The sequence below is a fragment of the Microcaecilia unicolor genome, chromosome 5, assembly GCF_901765095.1.
Source record: "Microcaecilia unicolor chromosome 5, aMicUni1.1, whole genome shotgun sequence".
NCBI classification, from domain to species: domain Eukaryota; kingdom Metazoa; phylum Chordata; class Amphibia; order Gymnophiona; family Siphonopidae; genus Microcaecilia; species Microcaecilia unicolor.
In genome coordinates, this window is record NC_044035.1 from 17,578,912 (window position 1) to 17,602,100 (window position 23,189).

The window sequence follows — 23,189 nt, forward strand, 5'->3', positions numbered from 1 at the left end:
AGTTGTTTAAATTTGGTTATGAGAGTGGTTATCACTGTTTCCGTACTATGGTTGGATCGAAATCCTGACTGTGATTCATTTAGTATTGCGAGTTTGTTTAGATACTTGGTGAGTTGTTTGGTTACCATACTTTCCATTAGTTTTACTATCAGGGGAATGGATGTTACTGGTCGATAGTTGGTTGCATCATTTAATTTTTTCTTTAAGTCTTTGGGTATGGGTGTAAGTAGAATATTTCTTTTGTCCATGGGGAAAAGTCCATGTTGTAGCATCTAATTCAGATGTGACATAAGGTCTGTGATGAAGCGTTTGGGGGCGAACCTCATTAGATTACTGGGGCAAATATCCAGTTTGGAATGCTTTTTGGAGAATTTGTTGAGTGCTTGAGTGATGGTTTCTTCAGATAGCAAATCGAAGTCGTTCCAGGTTCGGTCTGTTGGGTATTCACCGGGCGTAGGGTCCAGGCAGTCCATAAATTTTTCGTGATCAGTGGTATTGAGTGGTAGTGTGGATCGAAGTTTTATAATTTTCTCATTGAAGTATTTGGCAAGTTGGTCTGCCGATGGGGTGTCTGTGCTGGTTGTGGTAACCGGTGTGGTGTCTTTAAGTTTATTCACGAGTTGGTGGAGTTTATGAGCGTCTTTGTAGTCTGGTCCTATTTTGGTTTTGTAGTATACTCTTTTGGTTTGTCTTATTGTATATTTGTATTTTCTTTGCATTTGTTTCCAGGCTTTGAGTGTATGGTCATTTTTTGTTTTTTTGCCATGCGCATTCGAGTCTCTTGACTTGTGTTTTTAGTTTCTTCAGTTCTTCGTTGAACCAAGGTATTGAGCTGTGTCTTCGTGTAGTTCTTGTTTGTAGTGGTGCAATTTCGTCTAGTATGTTCCTGCATCTGTCGTCCCAGTTTTGGAGATAGTGTTTGGAGTCTGTCTGTGCTATCCAATCATTTTTGTATATCTGTTGCCAGAATGTAACAGGATCAATCTGTCCTCTAGTGGTGTAGGTTGTGCATTCTTGCTTGGGTTGCGTGTCTTTTTTCCGCCATTGTAGGGCTACGTTTAGCTTATGGTGGTCTGACCATGGTATGGCCGTCCATTTTGTATCTGTTAGTATAAGGTTTGAGTCTGAGGATAGTTTGTATGTAATGAGATCAACTGTGTGTCCTTTGACATGTGTAGCTTGCATGTTAGACAAGTTAAGGTCCCATAGTTGTAGGAAGTCTTTGCAGTCCTGTGTATTGGTTGCATTAGGGTCTTCCAAGTGTAGGTTTATGTCACCTATTATGAGTAAGTTGGAGTTGGATATGCATGTATTCGATATAAAATCCATAAAGTTTGACTGGCATTCTTGCCAGTTTCCTGGTCTATAAAACAGGACCACGTTTAGATGGTCAAGCAGGGTAGCATGGTGGATTCTGAGGCAATTTCGAGTACTGGTGTTATAGACTCTGCCGTTGTTGTTACGGTGAAGTGGAACCTATAGATTAGTGATATTCCACCTCCTCTTTTTTCTTTCCTTGTCCAGTGTGTAATTTTGTAGCCTGGGGGACATAGATCTAGGATTATGAGGTCCTTGTGATCGTGGATCCAGGTTTCGCTGATAAGTACTAGGTCAAGATTGTCTGCCGTAATCCAATCAGTTATTGTTGTTTTATTTACTACTGATCTGGCATTTATGTATCCTACTTGAATTGTTTGGTAGGGGTCTTTTATGTTCGTAGTTGTGATGATTTTCTTAAGTTGTCTGTTCGCTTGTTGTATAGGTTTGTTATGTCCTTTCTTTCCTTTGTGATATGTTTGTCCCTGTGGGTTGTATTTTTCATTGTTTTGATTATTGTTGTTCTGATGAGGTGTGTTGTGCCTGGGTAGTCTGAAGAGGTTAAGTCTTGTGGGTATGTTGTTGGTGTTTGTGAGGGGGTGGTTAGTGTTTGGTGGATTAGGGATAGTATGTAGGTTATTATAATTAGTTTGGTAATAATCATTTTGTTGTGTCTGTTGGGACTCTCTAAGTTGGGAGTGTTGGGGGCTTTTTTTGTGAGGAGTTTCCTAGGGGTCTATGAGGGGTGATCTTAAGGTAGTCTTCAACTCTCGTAAAGCCTAATGTCAGTTAACTGAGACAGTATACTATATGTATAATAATAGTACTGCAAACATGTTTATCAGATGTCAAGCTTCTTTGGGTCACAACGGTCAAGTGCACGCTCTGGTTACTGCGTGCATTTCCATGGTCCCAGGCCCTTGCACTTAAGTGGATTGCATTGTGTGTGTGTGTGTGTGTGTGTGTGTGTGTGTGTATATATATATATATACTAGTAAAAAAGGCCCGTTTCTGACACAAATGAAACGGGCGCTAGCAAGGTTTTCCTCGGAGTGTGTGTGTTTGGGAGAGTGTATGTGAGAGTGACTGTTTGAGAGTCAGAGTGAAAGTGTGAGTCCAATCCATGCTCCTCTGTCACCTGGCCCCTCCATTCATCCCTATCCAGCAATTCCGCTGTCTCCCTGAGGCCTGCCCTGCAATCGATATGCATCCATGGCCATCTGTCCCCTCCATTCATCCCTATCCAGCAATTCCCCTCTCCCTGAGTCCTGTCCTTCCAATCCATGCCCATCCATGCTCCTTTGTCACCTGGCCCCTCCATTTTTCCCTATCCAGCATTTCCCCTCTCTGCCTGAGGCCTGGCCTGCAATCCATATCCATCCATGGCCATCTGTCCCCTCCATTCATCCCTATCCAGCAATTCCCCTCTCCCTGAGTCCTGCCCTTCCAATCCATGCTCCTCTTTCACCTGGCCCCTCCATTCATCCCTATCCAGCAATTCCCCTCTCTGCCTGAGGCCTGCCCTGCAATCCATATGCATCCATGCCCATCTGTGCCCTCCATTCATCCCTATCCAGCAATTCCCCTCTCCCTGAGTCCTGCCCTTCCAATCCATGCCCATCCATGCTCATCTGTCACCTGGCCCCTCCATTTTTCCCTATCCAGCATTTCCCCTCTCTGCCTGAGGCCTGCCCTGCAATCCATATCCATCCATGGCCATCTGTCCCCTCCATTCATCCCTATTCAGCAATTCCCGTCTCCCTGAGTCCTGCCCTTCCAAGCTCATCTGTCACCTGGCCCCTCCATTTTTCCCTATCCAGCAATTGCCCTGTCTCCCTGAGGCCTGCCCTGCAATCCATATCCATCCATGCCCATCTGTCCCCTCTATTCATCCCTATCCAGCAATTTCCCTCTCTCCCTGAGTCCTGCCCTCCCAATCCATGCCCATCCATGCTCCTCTGTCCCCTGCCCCCTCCATTCATCCCTTTCCAGCAATTGCCCTCTCTCCCTGAGCCATGCCCTCCCAATCCATGCCCATCCATGCTCCTCTGTCCCCTGCCACCTCCATTCATCCTTTTCCAGCAAGTCCCCTGTCTCCCTTCCATGACCCCCTCTTGCATCCATGCTCCTCTCTCTCCCATGTCCCAGCCTGGGCCGCCCTCTTCTTCCCCCCCCCCCCTTCGCATCCATGGTGTCGTTTCTCCCCTGCCCTCCCGCTCCCATTGTTTTTCTTTTGTGACCACCCTCTTCGCTCCCCCCAACATGGTTTTTATTTTTTTTTCTTGTTTTTAAATGTACCTCCGTGGTTCCGGCAGCGAAGCGTCAGGGAAGGAGGCGGTGCTCCCGACGTCTAGGTTTCCCTTCGCTATGTTCCGCCTTCTTTTGACGTCATCCTTGACGTCAGAAGAAGGCGGAACACAGCGAAGGGAAGGCTAGACGTTGAGAGCGCCGCCTCCTTCCCTGACGCTTCGCTGCCGAGCGTTGCGATTGGATGAGTGTCATTGCTCCGCCCTCGACGTCATCACGTTTGACGCGTGGGCGGGGCAGACACAATGCGATCTCACCCCCTTCACTTTTGGCTAACAGAGGCTTCATTCGAACGTTGGAGGTGCGTTTTATATAGAGATATATATATATATATATATATACACACACACATATACATACATATATATATATACATACATATACACACATATACATATACATATTTATACATACATATACTCACATATACACACCCACATACATACATACATACATATTGCATCCATGTTAAGAGATACATGGCCAGTGTACAGTAAATTAGAGATTGTAATCTGCTTAGATTAGAGAAGATACTAAACTAGTAGAATATTTCAAATAATCAGTCAGTCTCCAACAAAGTATTTGAGAGCGTTAGGGGAGTAAATCATCAAACATTTCAGAATTGCATCAGTATTGCAGGATGTAATCAAATATTGCAACCTGCATAGTCCAGAGAGCGATAAGCAAGGTGGATACGACAGCTAGTCAATCAGTCTGTAGCAAAGCGGTCCAACTATACAGTGAGTCAGCTTCTGTACTCTACATAAACTAGAGAAGATGTTTAGCTAGGAGGATAACTCAGTCGTCCGCTTGCTAAGAAGTCATCCCTCGTGAAGAGAACACCGTCCGTCCTGTCCACTGTATAGCGCTTCTTTCAAGCGAGTTTGCGCTTCACCCACGAATTTCAGGCATAACAGTACTCTTCGCTTCATACGTGGGCAGTTCACGGACAGATCGCGGGCAGTTTGGTGGGGGTCTCTCTCGCCTCTCTGACGCTCTCGTGCGGCGTGGCCAACGCTGGATTTCCAGGCTTCTAAGGTCTCCCCTGCAGCTCGATCCCTCCAAGGCCTGTGGCTCCACCACGAGGTGTTCAGTTTGTCCCTTGGCACCCTCGGACGTCCGCTGAGCACGGTTTCAGGCGGCCACTGGTCCTCCGAACCCCGTGGGGAACGGTGCTGGGCCTTACGAGTCCAGGAGCTCCCCCATGACTCAGCCTGCCACCCGATCCGTGACCCGACTGTAGGGCCTCAGAAACCCAGGAGCTCCCCCGTGGTTCAGCCCGCCTCCCTATCAGTTACCTGACTGCAGGGCCTCACCTTTCCAGCCGGGCTCGGCTCCAAGCACTCGTCTGTCTCCTGATCCCCGCGAGGGATGGTTCAGAGTCGGTTCCCGCAACTGCTGACTTCTGACCCCTCGGCCGGTGTACTCCCTTGCCTGTTGCGCAGCTGGCCCAATACCTCTGGCCGCGTGGTCCGGCTTGGGCGCCGATGGTGCTGCGTCCCGGTGTTGGCGTTTTTGCTGCGGTGGCCGCTCCTGGCCCCTCGGACGGTGCAGTCCCTGCCAGTCGCGCAGCTGGCCCGCTACCTTTGGCCGTGTGGCCTGACTTGGTTGCCGATGGTCTGGCTTGGGCGCTGGGGAGCCGCTTGAAGTCGCAACATGTGACTATGGCTTACCCCTGTTCTTTCCCTGCCACTGAACGTCCCAGACACTCTCCAAGTCTCGACCCAGAGGGCTGTGTCAGCCTAGGAGTGCTTCAGGCTCTGGAGCTATTCACTAAGGCTCTGGTTTGTCGGCCATCTTACCTAGATTGGTTAATATTCCCCACCCCACAGAAACTCGTTGAGCACCTGATTCTCATAACATGATGTCTGTTTATTGGCCCTTTACCAGGAGAAAAAAAAACGTCTCTGCACGTTTACAGTATCCTCCCCACCCCACCCACCTATTCCAGACCTTCTTCCCTCTCCCCCAGTCCGAGCCGCGGGGTGCCCTCCTGGCACATATCTGAAGCCACCCTAGTGGTCTAGTGGATTCTTCAGGGAAGGAAAGATCCCCCGTCTTTCCTGCCCGCTGCCAGTGCTGACCCTCTTGCTGCCACAACTTACAACAGCGGCCTCGTAAGACTTCAGCGGAAGTCTCACGAAGCCACTGCTGGAAGTTTCAGCAGCCATTTTTAAACAGCGATGTGGCAGCAAGAGGGTCAGCGCGGGCAGAGAGCAGGAAAGACTGGGGATCTTTCCTGCTCCGAAGAATTCACTAGACCACTAGGATGGCTTCAGTTCAGGTATGTGCTGGGACCCTGCAGCTTGGGGGAGGAGAGGCAAAGATCGCGGCCGTGCATAAAAGAGCTTAACTGGCTCTTGTGAGCCGGCTCCAGCACATCTTCATTTCTCTCCAATGCCCACCCTCCTCCTACTTGACAAGCACATGCCCATCTCCCTCCAGCCCTGCACATATCCATCTCTCTCTAGCCCCCCCCCCCCCACGGGTTTAGCATATCTCCTTCTAGCATTCCCCCCTCCCCCCACCTAGTCCAGTATGTATCCACCTCCCTCTCCCCCAATAGGTCTAATATATTTCTCCCTTCTCCTCCCTCACCCCAAAACAAGTCCACTATATTTCTCCCTTGCTTTATTTCACCTAAAATCCAGCATATCTCCCTCCCTCCCAGATCCACTAAACTTGCTTCATCCCCTTCCCTGATGTCAGCTGCGATTAAGACACGCTGCTGCTGGGGCCTTCCCTCAGTTTTTCCCTCCTAAAATGACTTCGACTCTGACGGCCAAACAGGCGGAGGATTTACATAAGATTGCATGCTTCTCTGGACCTTGGTAAATTGATTGCTCATGTCCTACAACAGACTTATGTGAATATCAGTTTAGTACACAGTCTGTGCCCTGAAAAGGACAGGTACAAATCAAGGTAAGGTATACACAAAAAGTAGCACATATGAGTTTATCTTGTTGGGCAGACTGGATGGACCATGCAGGTCTTTTTCTACCGTCATCTACTATGTTATGTTACTATGTTACCTCCAACATTCTGAAGCTGACTGCATGGCTGAGGCATTCCTGCTCTCTGTATCCATCTCCTGAATTGACATCACGTACTTCCGGTTTTGTCACAAGCAGAAGTGACCAACCACATGAGGTTTCTCGGCTTCAGAATGTTGGAGGTGCATTCTATTAAATAGGATTGGTCAGTTCCTTGAAGCACAGCCAGAGCTCAGCCTCCTGCACAGTAATGCTCAGACACCAGAGAGGAGAGGGGGGGGGGGGGGGGGAGGTATCTCTGTCACACACACTCTCTCTCACAGTCAATGTCTTTCTCTCTCTCACTCTCACGCACTCTATGTCTCACACTATCACATTCACTCTCTATGTGTCACACAGTCACTCACACACCCTCTTGGTCTCATACACTCAGTCTCACAGAGTGTGTCTCACACACTCTCTCTCTCGCACACACTGTATCTGTGTGAAACACACTCTCTCTCACACTGTCTCACATACGCACTTGCACACACACACTCTTTCTCTCACACTGTCTCACATACGCACTTGCACACACTCTCATTCTCACACACACACACTCTCTCTGACACACTCGCACCCAGACTCTCTCTCTCTCACACACACTCGCACATTCACTCTCTCTCACACACAGTCACTCTCACATACACTCTCTCAAACATACACACTCCGAGGAAAACCTTGCTAGCGCCCGTTTCATTTGTGTCAGAAACGGGCCTTTTTTACTAGTGGAGTATATTTCTCTCAGATCCAACTGTTTCACATGGGCAGCACTGACACTCCCCTTTGTTTGAAATGTTATCAGCCTAATTCTCTCTTTCATGAGTTCTGAGAGTGCCCTGTGATACATCGTTTGTGGACACAAGTGGTTCACTACTTGGAAGGCCTGCTGAGTTCGGGTATTCCAATGTCAGCTGCTGTATTTTTTACTGACAAATGTAAGGCAGCACTTTTTGGGAAGAAATCATTTCTTAACGTGTGGACAGCATCAGATTCCCCTTTTTGGAGGGCGAGCTCGTGTAGCATACCCCACCACAATATGTTGTTGTTGAAGGGGTGGGTCTCTCCTTTAAGCGTAAGAAGAGTTTCTTGTTGGTCTGGGAGCCCTACATCTCCTTTCTTACTCCTAGGGCTTGCAGATAACATACGCTTTAGCTTTCTTGTTTGGTGGTTTGGTTCCTTAGCCTTGAGAGGTTCTTCCTTTTTTTTGGTGGTGGGGGTGGGGTTGGATCAGGAGGGATTGGAGGCTCATGACAGAATGATCTTTGTTAGGAAGGGAAGACATAAGAACCAAAGTCCATCCTCCCTTATTTTGGTATTTATACACCATCTTGTTGCAGTTTGTTTTCCCTGGTATTGCTCTTTTCTTGATCTGTTTCCTACTAGTAGTTACTATGATTCTGATCTGGCTGGGAGGGGAAGGAGTTGGTGGGTGGGGGTGACTTCTTCACGGCTGGTAGCTTTCATATGGAGTTATGGATTCTCGGTTTAGGATCGGTTTGCCCATCTTTGGTTATGCTACAATGTTGAGGGGGTTTGGGGTGGGGTTAAGTGGGAAGTTAACACTGTTTCAAGTTAGAGATGCATCACTGGATAATTTATCTGGTTATTACCTTTCAATAAAAATGATTTACACTAAAGGTTTTCATGGCACCCCTAGGCCACACATTTCCTCTCACGTCTTCATCGTCCCCTTCTCCACCTCCTTCAGTGTAAACAGGAAGTCCAACCTTTGCTAGCAGGGATGCCCAAGTCCCATCAGCTGAAGCAATTTGCTGACTGAGCTCCGAGCCCATTCCACCTGAGAAAGTCAGCAGAATGCACACTTCCTCAAGCAGCATGGAACTTGGGGGCTCAGGCAGTGGACCACTTCCACTGGTGGGGCTTGGGCATCCCCGCCAGTCATTCCATGGGTGCCACAATTATGAAGGAGGTCTTAAAATAAGGCCCAGGACACTAAAGGCACAGTTTGGGAAACGCTGAAATAGGCATTTCTTTACATATGATTTCATACCTGCTAATGTACACTTTATAGCCTGCATTGGCAGTTCCATAAGTTTTGTTATTATTGGACGAAGTCTAGACACTGAAATGACTTCACAGTTCCCATAGTCCACATAGCCCACCAAGGCAGTATCAGCTGAAAGGTACTCCAGAACAGTGGCTCTGTACCACTGATTGTCCTCTAAATGGGGAAAAACACAAAGAATAAATTAGTGCCTTGTAATGTATTACTACTACAATTTCTATACTGCTGCAATTAGTGCCTTGTAATGTATTACTAGTACAATGTCTATACTGCTGCTAAACACAGAAGGCAATCCCTGCATGACAGAATTTACAAATATAAATTCTGAAACAGGAAGATTCTGGAAAAAGAGAATGCAGGTATATAAAACAAAGACAGTGATACATACTGACATTCATACACTCATACACCCCTCTCCTCAGACACCTACAGAAAGACATCCACACATTTACTCACACACATACCCTGATCTTAAAAATCTGTTTTCAGTACTAAATAATATCATACAGCATAAATATAGGGACTTGGCCTTGTAAAATCTTGATTACCCTACAGTTTATTATAAAAATAATTCAAGGTGTTAGTGGTATCAGCGCAACTTTTGAAAAAGCAGTTACTCTTATTAAATTTACTTACATCTCTGATTTTTTTAAAAAAATTTTTGTGTGTGAGCACTTGATGCATCTGGAATGACCAAACAAATAAAACCCTGAGAGGGAAAGATGTGATAAACAAACCACCATGCTGAGTCAGACCAATGAATCTAGCCCAGTATCCTGCTGTGGCCAATCCATGTCATAAATACCTGGCAGAAACCCAATTAGTAACAACATTCCATGGTTTCAATCCCAGGGCAAGCAGTAGCTTCCCCTATGTCCATTTCAATAACAGACTATGGACTTTTCCTCCAGGAACTTGTCCAAACCTTTTTTAAACTCAGACATGCTAACCGCCATTACCACATCCTCCAGCACATGCTTAGGTGACTCAAGGTCACCTTGAAAGGTCATCTTGAGCAACAGAAGAGAGAGGTCTGTAAAAGGTGCCATCTGAATGGCATCATCAATGCTGCCTGCAACTTTCCTGCTGGACAATGGAAATAGGCTTTCTAGCCCTTTGTAACTCTAGTTAATAAATATTCCAACAACTACATACAGTGATATGAAAAAGTTTTTCTTCCCTACTCATTTCCCATCATTGCATATACATCACTCTGAATGGTTTCTAATCTTTAAATGTAGATTGAACTTAATGGAGATCAACTGAAAAAATGTCTCAACTACATGGACTACAACAAAGTGTTGTGCAGTGGGAAATGCAATAGTAACATAGTAAACATAGTAGATGACGGCAGAAAAAGACCTGCATGGTCCATCCAGTCTGCCCAACAAGATAACTCATATGTGCTACTTTTTGTGTATACCCTACTTTGATTTGTACCTGTGATCTTCAGGGCACAGACCGTATAAGTCTGCCCAGCACTATCCCGCCTCCCAACCACCAGTCCCGCTTCCCACCACTGACTCTGGCACAGACCGTATAAGTCTTCCCAGCACTATCCCCGCCTCCCAACCACCAGCCCCGCCTCCCGATCTTGACTAAGCTTCTGAGGATCCATTCCTTCGGCACAGGATTCCTTTATGCTTATCCCACGCATGTTTGAATTCCGTTACTGTTTTCATTTCCACCACCTCCCGCGGGAGGGCATTCCAAGCATCCACTACTCTCTCCGTGAAAAAATACTTCCTGACATTTTTCTTGAGTCTGCCCCCCTTCAATCTCATTTCATGTCCTCTCGTTCTACCATCGTCCCATCTCCGGAAAAGGTTCATTTGCGAATTAATACCTTTCAAATATTTGAACGTCTGTATCATATCACCCCTGTTTCTCCTTTCCTCCAGAGTATACATGTTTAGTTCAGCAAGTCTCTCCTCATACGTCTTGTAACACAAATATAAAAGTGATAAGGTTATACATTCCACTTTATAAAGTGTATAAAGCCACCTTTCAACAACATGATCACTCTTTGAAATGCTTCCAAAGTAGAGTTAACACTTGGACATATGTTTTGGCATTGCCCTCTGGTAGCTCAATTTTGGAGGACCATCTGCACTCATGTATCTCATTTGTGGCACTCTCATTGGATTTCAGGACTCTATATGCTATTTGATAAATTTACCCTTGTTGCCCGGTCCCAAAGGGCCACAGAAACTTTAAGAGGTCAATACTAATGAGGAAAAAGAGCAATGTTGGTTAATTTCAGACCCACCCTCTTTGACCCACTACTGATCACTAATGGTGATGCAAGCATCTTTGGAGCGAAAAGACATTACAGACATACAATTATGGGAAGGAAATTTTGTCATGCCTGGGAACCTTTTTAGCATTCACTTGCACCACTGGCATGCAGTAGGCTTCTTAATGTCTGAGCAATAAGCAAGATTTCTTTTTGGCACTTACATTACATGCAACTTAAATTGGGGGGGGGGGAGGGAGGGAGGGTTTGGGGTTAGTTTATATTTCAGTTTGGATATTGAAGGCAGCTTTGTATGTAACATGCTATGCAGGATGTTAAACATTTTTCTACATATCCTATTGTATAATGTTCAAGAAAACTATTGTTTTGTATACACATTGCACTTTGTTGCATATCCTTAATAAAAGATTTAAATATAAACAAAATGTAATATCAGATAAAGGTACCCTGAATAAACACATAATCCAGTTTCTAAATTACTTAAGAGTTGCATTGTTATGGTTTGTAGTCTTCTCTCGTTCTTTGTTCCTTTTCTTTTAGTCCCAAGTGTACTTCTCGGAGGCAGTGGGGTTCGTTGCACAATACAAACAGCATGGAAAAAGGTATTTTATGTGGAAGTGTACAGCACTTAGAACTAGGGCTGCATTTCTGAAGTAGGCTGTGAAAACTGTAAGGCTGTTTATAGCTATTCTGCATGCTGTTCCAGATTTTTAAAGCACCTGCACATAATGTGAACAGTGCTGCATACGTCTAGTAGTGATACAGATAATTTGTCAATTTGTATTTTGTATTTATTTTTTCATTACTTTTTATTCTTTTATTTAGGGCTGCATTTTGACTAAAATTTGTAATCACGATTAATCCCTCGATTAACCACGTGATTAAAAGTATGTTATTCCCCCTCCCCCAACTCCCTCCACTGCAGCTCCTTGTGATTCTGGGCAATGCAGGGTTAAGTGACTTGCCCAGAGTCAGGAGATGCAGTGAGAAAAAATTAACACATCTTTAATTGTGCAATCCAAATGCAGCCCTACTTAGAACAGAAAAGTTATTACAGAGTTGCTTATGTGTATGGGTCTCAGCGCTGAATGGTGCAGGGGAGGAGAAGGACATGCAAGACACGGTCTTTCTCTCTCTCCCCATGCAAAATTGCCCCTATCATTCTCTCTCTCCGTAAGTTTGGTCTCCATCTCTCTCCCCCACCATCCAGTACTGCCTCTCTCTCCCCCCCCTTGGTACGCAGCACTGTTCCTCTCTCTTTCTAGTTTCCCCATCCAGAATTGCCCCCCTCTAGCTCTGACTACCCCATGCAGTATTTCCCCTCTCTGTCTTCATCCCATTAAGCTTTGCCTCTGCCTCTCTCTGCCCCCTCCCATCTACTATTGCTCCAGTCTCAACACAGCTAGCACTGTTCCTGTTTTTCTCTCTCTCCCCTCCCATTCAGACTTGCCCCATTTCTTTCCTCCCCAACCATGAGCTAATATTTCCCAACTACCTCTCTCTTTCTTCTATCTCCTAACCCCCATCACAATGCAGCACCTTTTTGGCTCCGTTCCTCCTGTTTCCACCTCTGCCAGGTTCATGCTAGTTAAAGTGAATACAAGCAAGACCAGTTCTCCCTGCCCTGCTACTTCCTCTATCCTGCCACCTCCTTACAGCACCTTTTGTTTCCCTTCCTCCTGTTTCCACCTCTGCCAGGTCCATGCTAATTAGCATGGACCCTGCAGAGGTAGAATCAAGAGGAAGGTAAACAAAAGATGCTGTAAAGAGGTGTCAGGTTAGAGGACTGAAAGAGAGAGCAATGCAATACAGGAAAGCGATTTTCCAGTGGGTAGGAAAGGTTGCAGTTGGGGCTGGGGAGACTTAGCCACATTTTCCCACCTATTTGCAGGCTCAATGTGGCTTACATAGTACCGTAAAGGCGTTCGCCATCTCCAGTAGAGAGACAGATACAAGGAGTTGCTGTGGTCGATTAAGGTGCATGTGTTGTAGACACATTAGGAATCATAGAGAGAGTTATGCAGAGTCTGTAACAAGCTTTGGTTTCGTTGTGTTGCAGGGTTTAGGTATTTAGGTTGGGTCGATAGGGTATGCCTTTTTGAACAGGTTGGTTTTTAGTGATTTCCAGAAGTTTAGGTGGTCGTACGTTGTTTTCACGGCTTTTGGTAATGCGTTCCACAGTTGTGTGCTTATGTAGGAGAAGCTGGATGCAATTTGTATTTGAGTCCTTTGCAGCTTGGGTAGTGAAGATTTAGGTATGTTTGTGTTGCTCCGATTGTGTTTCTTGTTGGTAGGTCTATGAGGTCTGTCATGTAGCCCAGGGCTTTGCCGTAGATAATTTTATGGACCAGGGTGAAGATTTTGAAAGCAATATGTTCTTTGATTGGTAGCCAATATAGTTTTTCTCGGAGGTATTTATTTATTTGTTGCATTTGTATCCCACATTTTCCCACCTATTTGCAGGCTCAATGTGGCTTGCATAGTGCAGTAGTGGCAGTCGCCAATACTGGCATGAACAAATACAAAGTGAGGTTCAGACAGACTAATGATCAGAATTGATAGACATATTGGGGGTCAAGGGGAAGAGTAGGTTATGTCCAATATGAACATTTATATTGATTGTGTTGCGGGGTTAGGCATTTAGGTTGAGTCATTTGAGTATGCCTTTTTGAACAGGTAAGTCTTTAGTAGTTTCCAGAAGATTAAGTGGTCATATGTTTTCACAGCGGTCTGAAGCGCATTCCATAGTTGTGTGCTTATATAAGAGAAGCTGGATGCATAGGTTGATTTGTATTTAAGTCCTTTGCAGCTTGGGTAGTGGAGATTTAGGTATGATCGTGTTGATTTTGTTGTGTTTCTGGCTGATAGGTCTATGAGGTCTATCACGTATCCCGGGGCATTGCCATAGATGATCTTGTAAACCAGGGTGCAGATTTTGAACGCAATACGTTCTTTGATTGGGAGCCAGTGTAGTTTTTCTCATAAAGGTTTGGCGCTTTTGAATCTTGTTTTTCTGAATATAAGCTTGGCTGCTGTGTTTTGAGCAGTTTGGAGTTTCTTTATGATTTGTTCTTTACATCCCGCGGAGATTCTGTTGCAGTAATCTAGACGGCTTAGTACCATGGATTGTACCAAGTTGTGAAATATTTCCCTCGGGAAGAAAGGTTTCACTCCTTTGAGTTTCCACATTGAGTTAAACATTTTCTTTGTTGTGGCTTTCACTTGGCTCTCCAGAGTGAGATTTCGGTCGATTGTAACTCCGAGAATTTTCAGGCTGAGATAGGGAGGGTGTTATCTGGGGTGGTTATGTTGGTGGGTTTGATTGTGTTATATTGGGATGTGAGGATGAGAGTGTGTTTTGTCTGTGCTGAGTTTTAGTTGAAATGCATTCACCCAAGAGTTCATGATGTTCAAGCTGAGTTTGATTTCTTCGGTGATTTCCGTTAGATCATTTTTGTAAGGGATGTACGTGACGTCGTCCGCGTATATGAAAGGGTTAAGGCCTTGATTGGATAGGGGACTTGGCTAGAGGGGTAATCATTAGGTTGAAAAGGAGCAGTGATAGTAGTTATCCTTGTGGTACCCCGCAGTCTGCTTTCCATGGTGGTGATATGGTTGATTTCAATTTCACTTGATAGGTCCTGGTCATTAGGAAGCCCTTGATCCAGTTAAGTACACTTCCACCGATCCCGAAGTATTCTAGTATGTTTAGTAGTATGTTTTGGTTCACCATGTCGAATGCTCTAGACATGTCGAATTGTAGGAGAAGTATGCTTTTGCCTGTTGCAATTTCTTGTTTGAATTTGGCTAGGAGGGTAGTTAGTACTGTTTCGGTGCTGTGGTTGGAGCGGAATCCTGATTGTGATTCGTGTAGTATTGTGAAATTGTTTGTGTAGTCAGTGAGTTGTTTGGTAACCACGCTTTCCATCAGTTTGACTACCAGTGGGATTGAAGCTACTGGGTGGTAGTTGGTGATATCGTCTTGTTTTTTTCTTGGTATCTTTCGTTATTGGGGTAAGTAGGATGTTGCCTTTTTCCTTGGGGAAAAGCCCATGTTGAAGCATGTAATCTAAATGGGATGTGAGGTCTTATGAAGCACTTTCAAATCGCATTTTTCCAAATATAAGCCTGGCTGCTGTGTTTTGAGCGGGCTGAAGTTTCTTTATGAGTTGTTCTTTGCATCTCGTGTAAATTCCATTGCAGTAGTCTGCATGGCTTAGTACCATTGATTGTATCAGGCTGCGAAATGTTTCCCTCAGGAAGAATGGTTTCACTCGTTTAAGTTTCCACATTGAGTGGAACATTTTCTTAGTTGTGGAGTTAACTTGGTTTCAAGTGTAAGATTATAGTCGATAATAACGCCGAGGATTTTTAGGCTGTCTGAGATAGGGTGGGGTGTTTATACTTGCGAGTTTGTACGTATTGTGTTGGGATGAGATGAGACAGTGTGTTTTATCTGTGTTAAGTTTTAATTGAAATGCATTTGCGGTAGAGAATCCAAGATGGCGTCGGAGTAGGAGGACGTTATTCCAATCCCTCCCGACTTGTGCATAAAAATTAATTTCGGTGTCCAACCGCGTTTACCCAGAAAGAGCAGGGCAATAGTGGCCGCAGCAGTGAGTGGCCGGGAGAAGTTGTTTGGAAGCGGCGGACGGCGGTGAGCGGCGAAAATCGGGAGTGAGAGATTTGTGCTTGCACGTGGCGGGCGAGGCTGACAAGTGCGTACGGGAGTGAGGAGAGGAAAACGCTGACAGGCGGGCGAGGCGCATTCCGAGAGTCCACAGCGGAGAGCCGGCGAGAGGGACGACAATTGCAGCAGAGAGAGAGAGAGCAGTAAAGTGCAGCGATATCTGAGGTCCGTAGTGGGTGCTGGAGGCGGACTGGGGCCTGGCGGTGGTGGTGTCTTATCGAGGGGAGGAGGTGCAGGCCCAGTCGAAACTGCAGAATAAAGAGAGAAGCATAATAGTTGTCTTATCGGAGTGAGAGGCCAGGACACTGCGGGGAGAGGAGTGATGGTTTATTGAGGACTGTGAGTAGCTCCTTAACTGATAGTATTGAAAATAAGCCTGTTGCAGAGTTCAATTGTGTACTGAGTAGAGAGAATATATTCTATAGAAGAAAGTGGCATACTGAACTGTGTATTGAGGGGGAAAGGTCCCTGAGGAATGCCACCAGAGAAGGGATTGAAGCGGTTTCGTTTTACAACAGAATAAGGAAAAAAAAACTCCAGTGGCGTCAAAAGGGACAGAGCGGAGCGAAACAAAGTCCAGCAGTGGCCGTGGAGGAGCATGTGGAGGTGAGCCCTGAGTCTGGTGAAGTTGTGAAAAGGAAGATGGTGACTTGGTTTCAAGACCTGAAGGCAGATTTGGCAGGGGTTTGGCTGGATATACAAAAGGCCCTCAGATATCAAAGCTGACATTTGCGATTTGGGAACGTGGGTTGGCGAGATGGAGGAAGGGATGAAAAACTGCAAGCAAGACTTGGGAGATCTGCATAAAATGGTGAATGAGGAGACGCGGGAATTGCAGCAACTTAGGGAGCAGGTGGAGGACCTGGAAAATAGGTCATGCCGCAATAACCTGCGATTTAAAGGAGTTCCTGAGACGGAAGGGGCCAGCAACTGTGCAGCAGTGACTCAAGAACTGTGTGGATTCATTATGAAATCTAATGGAGGTCAAGGTCCGGACTTTCATATCCAGAGAGCATACAGAGTGGCTGGCCCGCAGCGGGATTGTCGTCAGAGAGACATTGTGGTGTGTTTTGCAGATTTCCCTTTGAAGGAGAGAATTTTGGCTAAAGCCAGGCAGCAAAAGGAGATTATCTGGAAAAATTGTAAAATTGAGGTATTTCAGGATTTGGCCTGGTCTACATTGCAAAAGCGTCTTTCCTTCCGAGAAGTCACAAGATTTATGAGATCTAAAGGGATTAGATTTAAATGGCTTTTTCCGTTTGGGATGTGGCTAACGGTGGATGGCAAATCGCGTGAGGTCCAGACTACAGATGAGGCATGGTCTGCTTTGCGCTCTTTGGGGTGCGGGGATGTTCCAATTCAGACGGAGAGCCCACAAGGGAGTCGGCGTGGCAGAAAGTGGTGAATTGAGGGAAGGCTACCGACAAACAAGTGACCTGAAGGATGACTGTGGACTAGTAGTGAATGGTTTGAATCAATGGGGGGGGGGGGGGGGGGGGAGTGTGAGATGTATGAGTGTCAGAATTGCGGGTGTAAGTAAGGTGTCGGGAAGGATGGGGATTTAGCGTTGGACAGGTCGAAGTTTGGGAGAGTGTGTGGATTCCTAGTGTAATGGCTGATTTTCTGATAGAGAGATCAGTTACAGGGACGGGGAGGGTAGGAGAGGACAGGGAACAGAGAAGTGCAGGGTTGGGGCAGGGGGAAGGGCATAGAATGCTTGTGGGGGAGGTGAAGGGACATGAGGTGGGGGGTGGGAGGGGAGAAAGATGACATGTTGTTGGTGGGCACCTAGAAAGTGAATGGATTAAATAATCAGGGAAAACGCAGCAGAGTATTTAAGGAGTTGGGTAGACTGAAGTGGGATGTAATGTTTTTTCAAGCAACACACTTAAGGCCGATGGATACTCATTTGCTGCGCCGTAGGCCTTTTTGGGGGTTGGTGGTACATCAGGGAATAGGACCGAAAAAGATGGGAGGTGTGGCTATACTCATTCGACAAACTTATGGATTTGTGATTAGAGAGAGATTTCGCGACACTAGTGGGCGGTGTGTGGGTCTTTGAGGGTGGTTACAGGGGAAAGAGTTGACATTGATTAACATTTATGCCCCAAATGTAGGGCAGAGGGAATTTTTTCAAACACTAAAAGAGGAAATCTTGGGATTTGTGAAAGGGCAAGTTGTGGTAGGAGGGGATTTCAATATTGCCCCGGATGTAAGGTTGGATCATTCGTCAGGAGGGTAGCAGAGCAGTCCGGGGAGGAAGGCATTGTTACAATTTTTGAAGGGGTTGGAGGTGGTGGATTGTTGGAGGTTGATACATGGGATGCAGCGGGATTACACCTTTTACTCACATGCAGCTCGGTCGTACTCCCGGATAGATAGATTATGGGTGCATCGTAATGGATGACATATGGTGGAGGCTGCTGAGATAGAGACCATTTGTGTTTCTAATCATGCGCCAATGTGGATTAAATTACATGGGGTGGGCCAAAGTAGGGGACAAGGAGCCTGGAGAATTAATGAATCATTACTTGGGGAAGAGGAAAGTGAGGGAAGATATTCAGCGTATTATCCGGGAGTACTGACATTTTAATGATAATGGGGAAGTAAAAGATGGGGTACTATGGGATGCGCTGAAGGTAGTGGTGAGGGGTGTTTTGGTCAAGTGGGGGGCACGTAAGAAAAGGGAAAAAGGTCAATTGGTGCTGACTTTACAAAAGAAGATATTGTATTTAGAGCAGATGCATAAAAGGAACCTTACACCGCAGATATGGGCAGAATTAAAACAAGTGTGAGGGGAACTAGCACAATTACAGATAGCAGAGGTAGATTTTATGAGAACTAAGCTCAAGCAACAATATTTTGAATTTGCTAATAAATCTAGTGCGATGTTAGCCCGTTATCTGCGGGTGAGAAGAGGACATTCTTTTATTCAGAAGTTGAGGGATGAGAGTGGAGGATGGCACTATACTGATGTAGATATAGGGAAATGTTTTGTGGAATATAGACCGATTTCACTTTTGAATGTGGATGCAAAGATAGTGGCTAAGGTCCTGGCTAACAGGCTGGCTAGGGTACTGCCGAACATGGTACACATCGACCAATCGGGATTTATTCCGAAGAGACAGGTAGGGGATAATATTAGGGGTACTCTTCATTTGATATGGGAGGCACAAAGATCCCGGGTTAGTACGGTCCTGTCGGCTATAGATGCAGAGAAGGCTTTTGACCGGGTGACTTGGGGGTTTTTGCATGTGGTGATGAATTGCATGGGCTTGGGAGACAATTTTGGGGCTTGGTTGGGAGCTTTGTATGCAACACCGAAGGCACGCCTTAACATTAATGGGGGTTATACGTCTTTTTTCCCAATCGGTAGAGGGACCAGGCAGGGATGCCCATTGTTGCCACTCCTTTTTGCTCTGTATATGGAACCACTGGCAGTATTGATACGACAGAATCCGGATATTCAGGGTACAAGGGTCAGGGGAATGGAACATCGCATCACGTTATTTGCAGACGATGTGTTACTTTATGTGGAGGATCCTGAGAGGACACTATCTGTTGTGTTGGGGATTTTTGAGGAATTTGAACGGTATGCTGGCCTAAGAATTAATAAGGAAAAGAGTGAACTACTGGGGATTTCTTTGCAACAGGGGGAAAAAGGTAGATTGAGAGCATTGTTCGAGTTTAAGTGGGCCAAGCACCATATTCGGTACTTGGGGATTCTGATTCCTAGGGATTTGGCTAGGGTGTATAGTCTTAATTATGGGAAGATCATAGACCAAATTCAGGGGGAGTTGTCTCAATGGAAGAGACTGTGGCTTTCGTGGTGGGGGCGTATGGCAGTGGTGAAAGTGAACGTGCTGCCTAGATTATTTTTGTTTCAGACGCTGCCCATGGCGGTTCCGAAACAGATATTTAAGCAATTGCAGGGGTTGGTGGCACAGTTTATATGGGGGGGGGGGGGGGGGGGGCAGACACCCTCATTTGGCTAGACATGTGCTATGGGGTGCCCCGGAGAGGGGGGGGGGGGGGGTAGAGCAGTACCCAATATTGAATGGTACTACATTGCTGCGCAATTGAGGATGATTATGGACTGGGAGAGGGCAATAACTAAACCTGCTAGTCAGTTGGAACACTCATATAGCTCGCATATGCTGATGAACACTTATTTATGGACAACTGAAGGAGTGGGAGGGATCTTGGCAGGGATACAGAATCCATTTGTTAGGCATCTGATGGAAGTGTGGAGAGGAGTGAGGAGGAAATTGGGACAGTCTGATGAGGTGTCGACATTGGCTCCCTTGAGATGGGAACCAAGGTTTGGGCCAGGGAGAGAAAATGCTAATTTTGTGCGGTGGGAGCAAGCGGGCATTGTGAATTTCCGGCCAATATTGCCGGGGGGGGGGGGGGGGGGGGGAAGGTGAAGAATTTTGAAACGCTGTGCTCCGCAAATAGTTTATCAGGGCGAGACAATTTTCCTTATATACAGATTCAACATTTTGTGGGGGCATCGGGTTGGAAGGAGGGAATCCTCAGGAGAGGGAAAGTTTGGAAAATTTGTGGCTTTTATTGAAGGTTCCCAGACCAATATCAGTGATATATAAATTTTTGAGGGGACATGATCCTAGGCCATTTGGATTTCAGGGGGATTGTGAGGAAGATTTAAATTATCGATTTTCTGATCAGGAGTGGGAGGTTATATGTGGGGAGGTTCAGAAAACTTCAGTATGTGTTTTGGTGCAGGAAAATGCATATAGTGAATGATACATACCTGTAGCAGGTGTTCTCCGAGGACAGCAGGCTGATTGTTCTCACGACTGGGTGACGTCCGCGGCAGCCCCCACCAACCGGAAAAGCTTCGCGGGACGGTCGGCACGCAGGGCACGCCCACCGCGCATGCGCGGCCGTCTTCCCGCCCGTGCGCGACCGCTCCCGCCAGTTGAATGACTAGCAAAAATGAAGAAAACGCAACTCCAAAGGGGAGGAGGGAGGGTAGGTGAGAACAATCAGCCTGCTGTCCTCGGAGAACACCTGCTACAGGTATGTATCATTCACTTTCTCCGAGGACAAGCAGGCTGCTTGTTCTCACGACTGGGGTATCCCTAGCTCTCAGGCTCACTCAAAACAAGAACCCAGGTCAATGGAACCTCGCAACGGCGAGGGTATAACAGAAATTGACCTACGAAGAACAACTAACTGAAAGTGCAGCCTGACCAGAATAAATTCGGGTCCTGGAGGGTGGAGTTGGATTTACACCCCAAACAGATTCTGCAGCACCGACTGCCCGAACCGACTGTCGCGTCGGGTATCCTGCTGGAGGCAGTAATGTGATGTGAATGTGTGGACAGATGACCACGTCGCAGCCTTGCAAATCTCTTCAATAGTGGCTGACTTCAAGTGGGCCACTGACGCTGCAATGGCTCTAACACTATGAGCCGTGACATGACCCTCAAGAGCCAGCCCAGCCTGGGCGTAAGTGAAGGAAATGCAATCTGCTAGCCAATTAGAGATGGTGTGTTTCCCGACAGCGACCCCTAGCCTGTTAGGGTCGAAAGAAATAAACAATTGGGCGGACTGTCTGTGGGGCTGTGTCCGCTCCAAGTAGAAGGCCAATGCTCTCTTGCAGTCCAATGTGTGCAACTGACGTTCAGCAGGGCGGATATGCGGCCTGGGGAAGAATGTTGGCAAGACAATTGACTGGTTAAGATGGAACTCCGACACCACCTTCGGCAGGAACTTTGGGTGGGTGCGGAGCACTACTCTGTTGTGATGAAATTTGGTATATGGAGCATGAGCTACTAGGGCTTGAAGCTCACTGACCCTACGGGCTGAAGTAACTGCCACCAAGAAAATGACCTTCCAGGTCAAATACTTCAGATGGCAGGTATTCAGTGGCTCAAAAGGAGGTTTCATCAGCTGGGTGAGGACGACGTTGAGATCCCATGACACTGTGGGAGGCTTGATAGGGGGCTTTGACAAAAGCAAGCCTCTCATGAATCGAACGACTAAAGGCTCTGCAGAGATGGCTTTACCTTCCACACGATAATGGTAAGCACTAATCGCACTAAGGTGATTCCTTACTGAGTTGGTCTTGAGGCCAGACTCCGATAAGTGCAGAAGGTATTCAAGCAGGTTCTGTGCAGGGCAAGAACGAGGTTCTAGGGCCTTGCTCTCACACCAAACGACAAACCTCCTCCACTTGAAAAAGTAACTCTTTTTAGTGGAATCCTTCCTAGAGGCAAGCAAGACACGGGAGACACCCTCAGACAGACCCAACGCAGCGAAGTCTACGCCCTCAACATCCAGGCTGTGAGAGCCAGGGACTGAAGGTTGGGGTGCAGCAACGCTCCGTCGTTCTGCGAGATGAGAGTCGGAAAACACTCCAATCTCCACGGTTCTTCTGAGGACAATTCCAGAAGAAGAGGGAACCAGATCTGACGGGGCCAAAAGTGCGCGATCAGAATCATGGTGCCGTGTTCTTGCTTGAGCTTCAGTAAGGTCTTCCCCACCAAAGGTATGGGAGGATAGGCATACAGGAGGCCGGTCCCCCAATGGAGGAGAAAGGCATCCGACGCCAGTCTGCCGTGCGCCCGAAGTCTGGAACAGAACAGAGGCAGCTTGTGGTTGGTCTGAGAGGCGAAAAGGTCCACCGAGGGGGTGCCCCACTCTCGGAAGATCTTGCGTACCACTCTGGAATGGAGCGACCACTCGTGCGGTTGCATGACTCTGCTCAGTCTGTCGGCCAGACTGTTGTTTACACCTGCCAGGTACGTGGCTTGAAGGAGCATGCCGAACTGGCAAGCCCAGCGCCACATGCCCATGGCTTCCTGACACAAGGGGCGAGATCCGGTGCCCCCCTGCTTGTTGGTGTAATACATTGCAACCTGATTGTCTGTCCGAATTTGGATAATTTGGCAGGACAGCCGATCTCTGAAAGCCTTCAATGCGTTCCAGATCGCTCGGAGCTCCAGGAGGTTGATCTGCAGATCCTTTTCCTGGAGGGACCACAGACCCTGGGTGTGAAGCCCATCGACATGAGCTCCCCACCCCAGGCGAGATGCATCCGTCGTCAGCACTTTCGAGGGCTGCGGAATTTGGAATGGACGTCCCAGGGTCAAATTGGTCCGGATGGTCCACCAGAGCAGTGAAGTGCGGCAACTGGTGGAGAGGCGGATGACATCTTCTAGATTCCCGGTGGCCTGAAACCACTGGGAAGCTAGGGTCCATTGAGCAGATCTCATGTGAAGACGAGCCATGGGAGTCACATAAACTGTGGAGGCCATATGACCCAGAAGTCTCAACATCTGCCGAGCTGTGACCTGCTGAGACGCTCTGGTCTGGGAAGCCAGGGACAGGAGATTGTTGGCCCTCGCTTCGGGAAGGAAGGCCTGAGCCGTCTGGGTATTCAGCAGAGCTCCTATGAATTCCAGAGACTGAGTTGGCTGGAGATGGGACTTTGGGTAATTTATCACAAACCCCAGCAGCTCCAGGAGTTGAGTAGTGCACTTCATGGACCGGAGGGCTCCTGCCTCCGAGGTGTTCTTGACCAGCCAA

General features: G+C 46.9%; 1 protein-coding gene across 1 annotated transcript in view; it reads right to left on the minus strand.

Moving 5' to 3' along the window:
• TDRD1 (tudor domain containing 1) overlaps nucleotides 1-23,189 on the minus strand; it is a 246,820-nt gene that overhangs the window by 104,587 nt on the left and 119,044 nt on the right. The window contains exon 14 of the mRNA XM_030204712.1: nucleotides 8,671-8,841. Coding sequence (XP_030060572.1) covers nucleotides 8,671-8,841 — 171 coding nt within the window. The remainder of the gene's footprint in view (nucleotides 1-8,670; nucleotides 8,842-23,189) is intronic.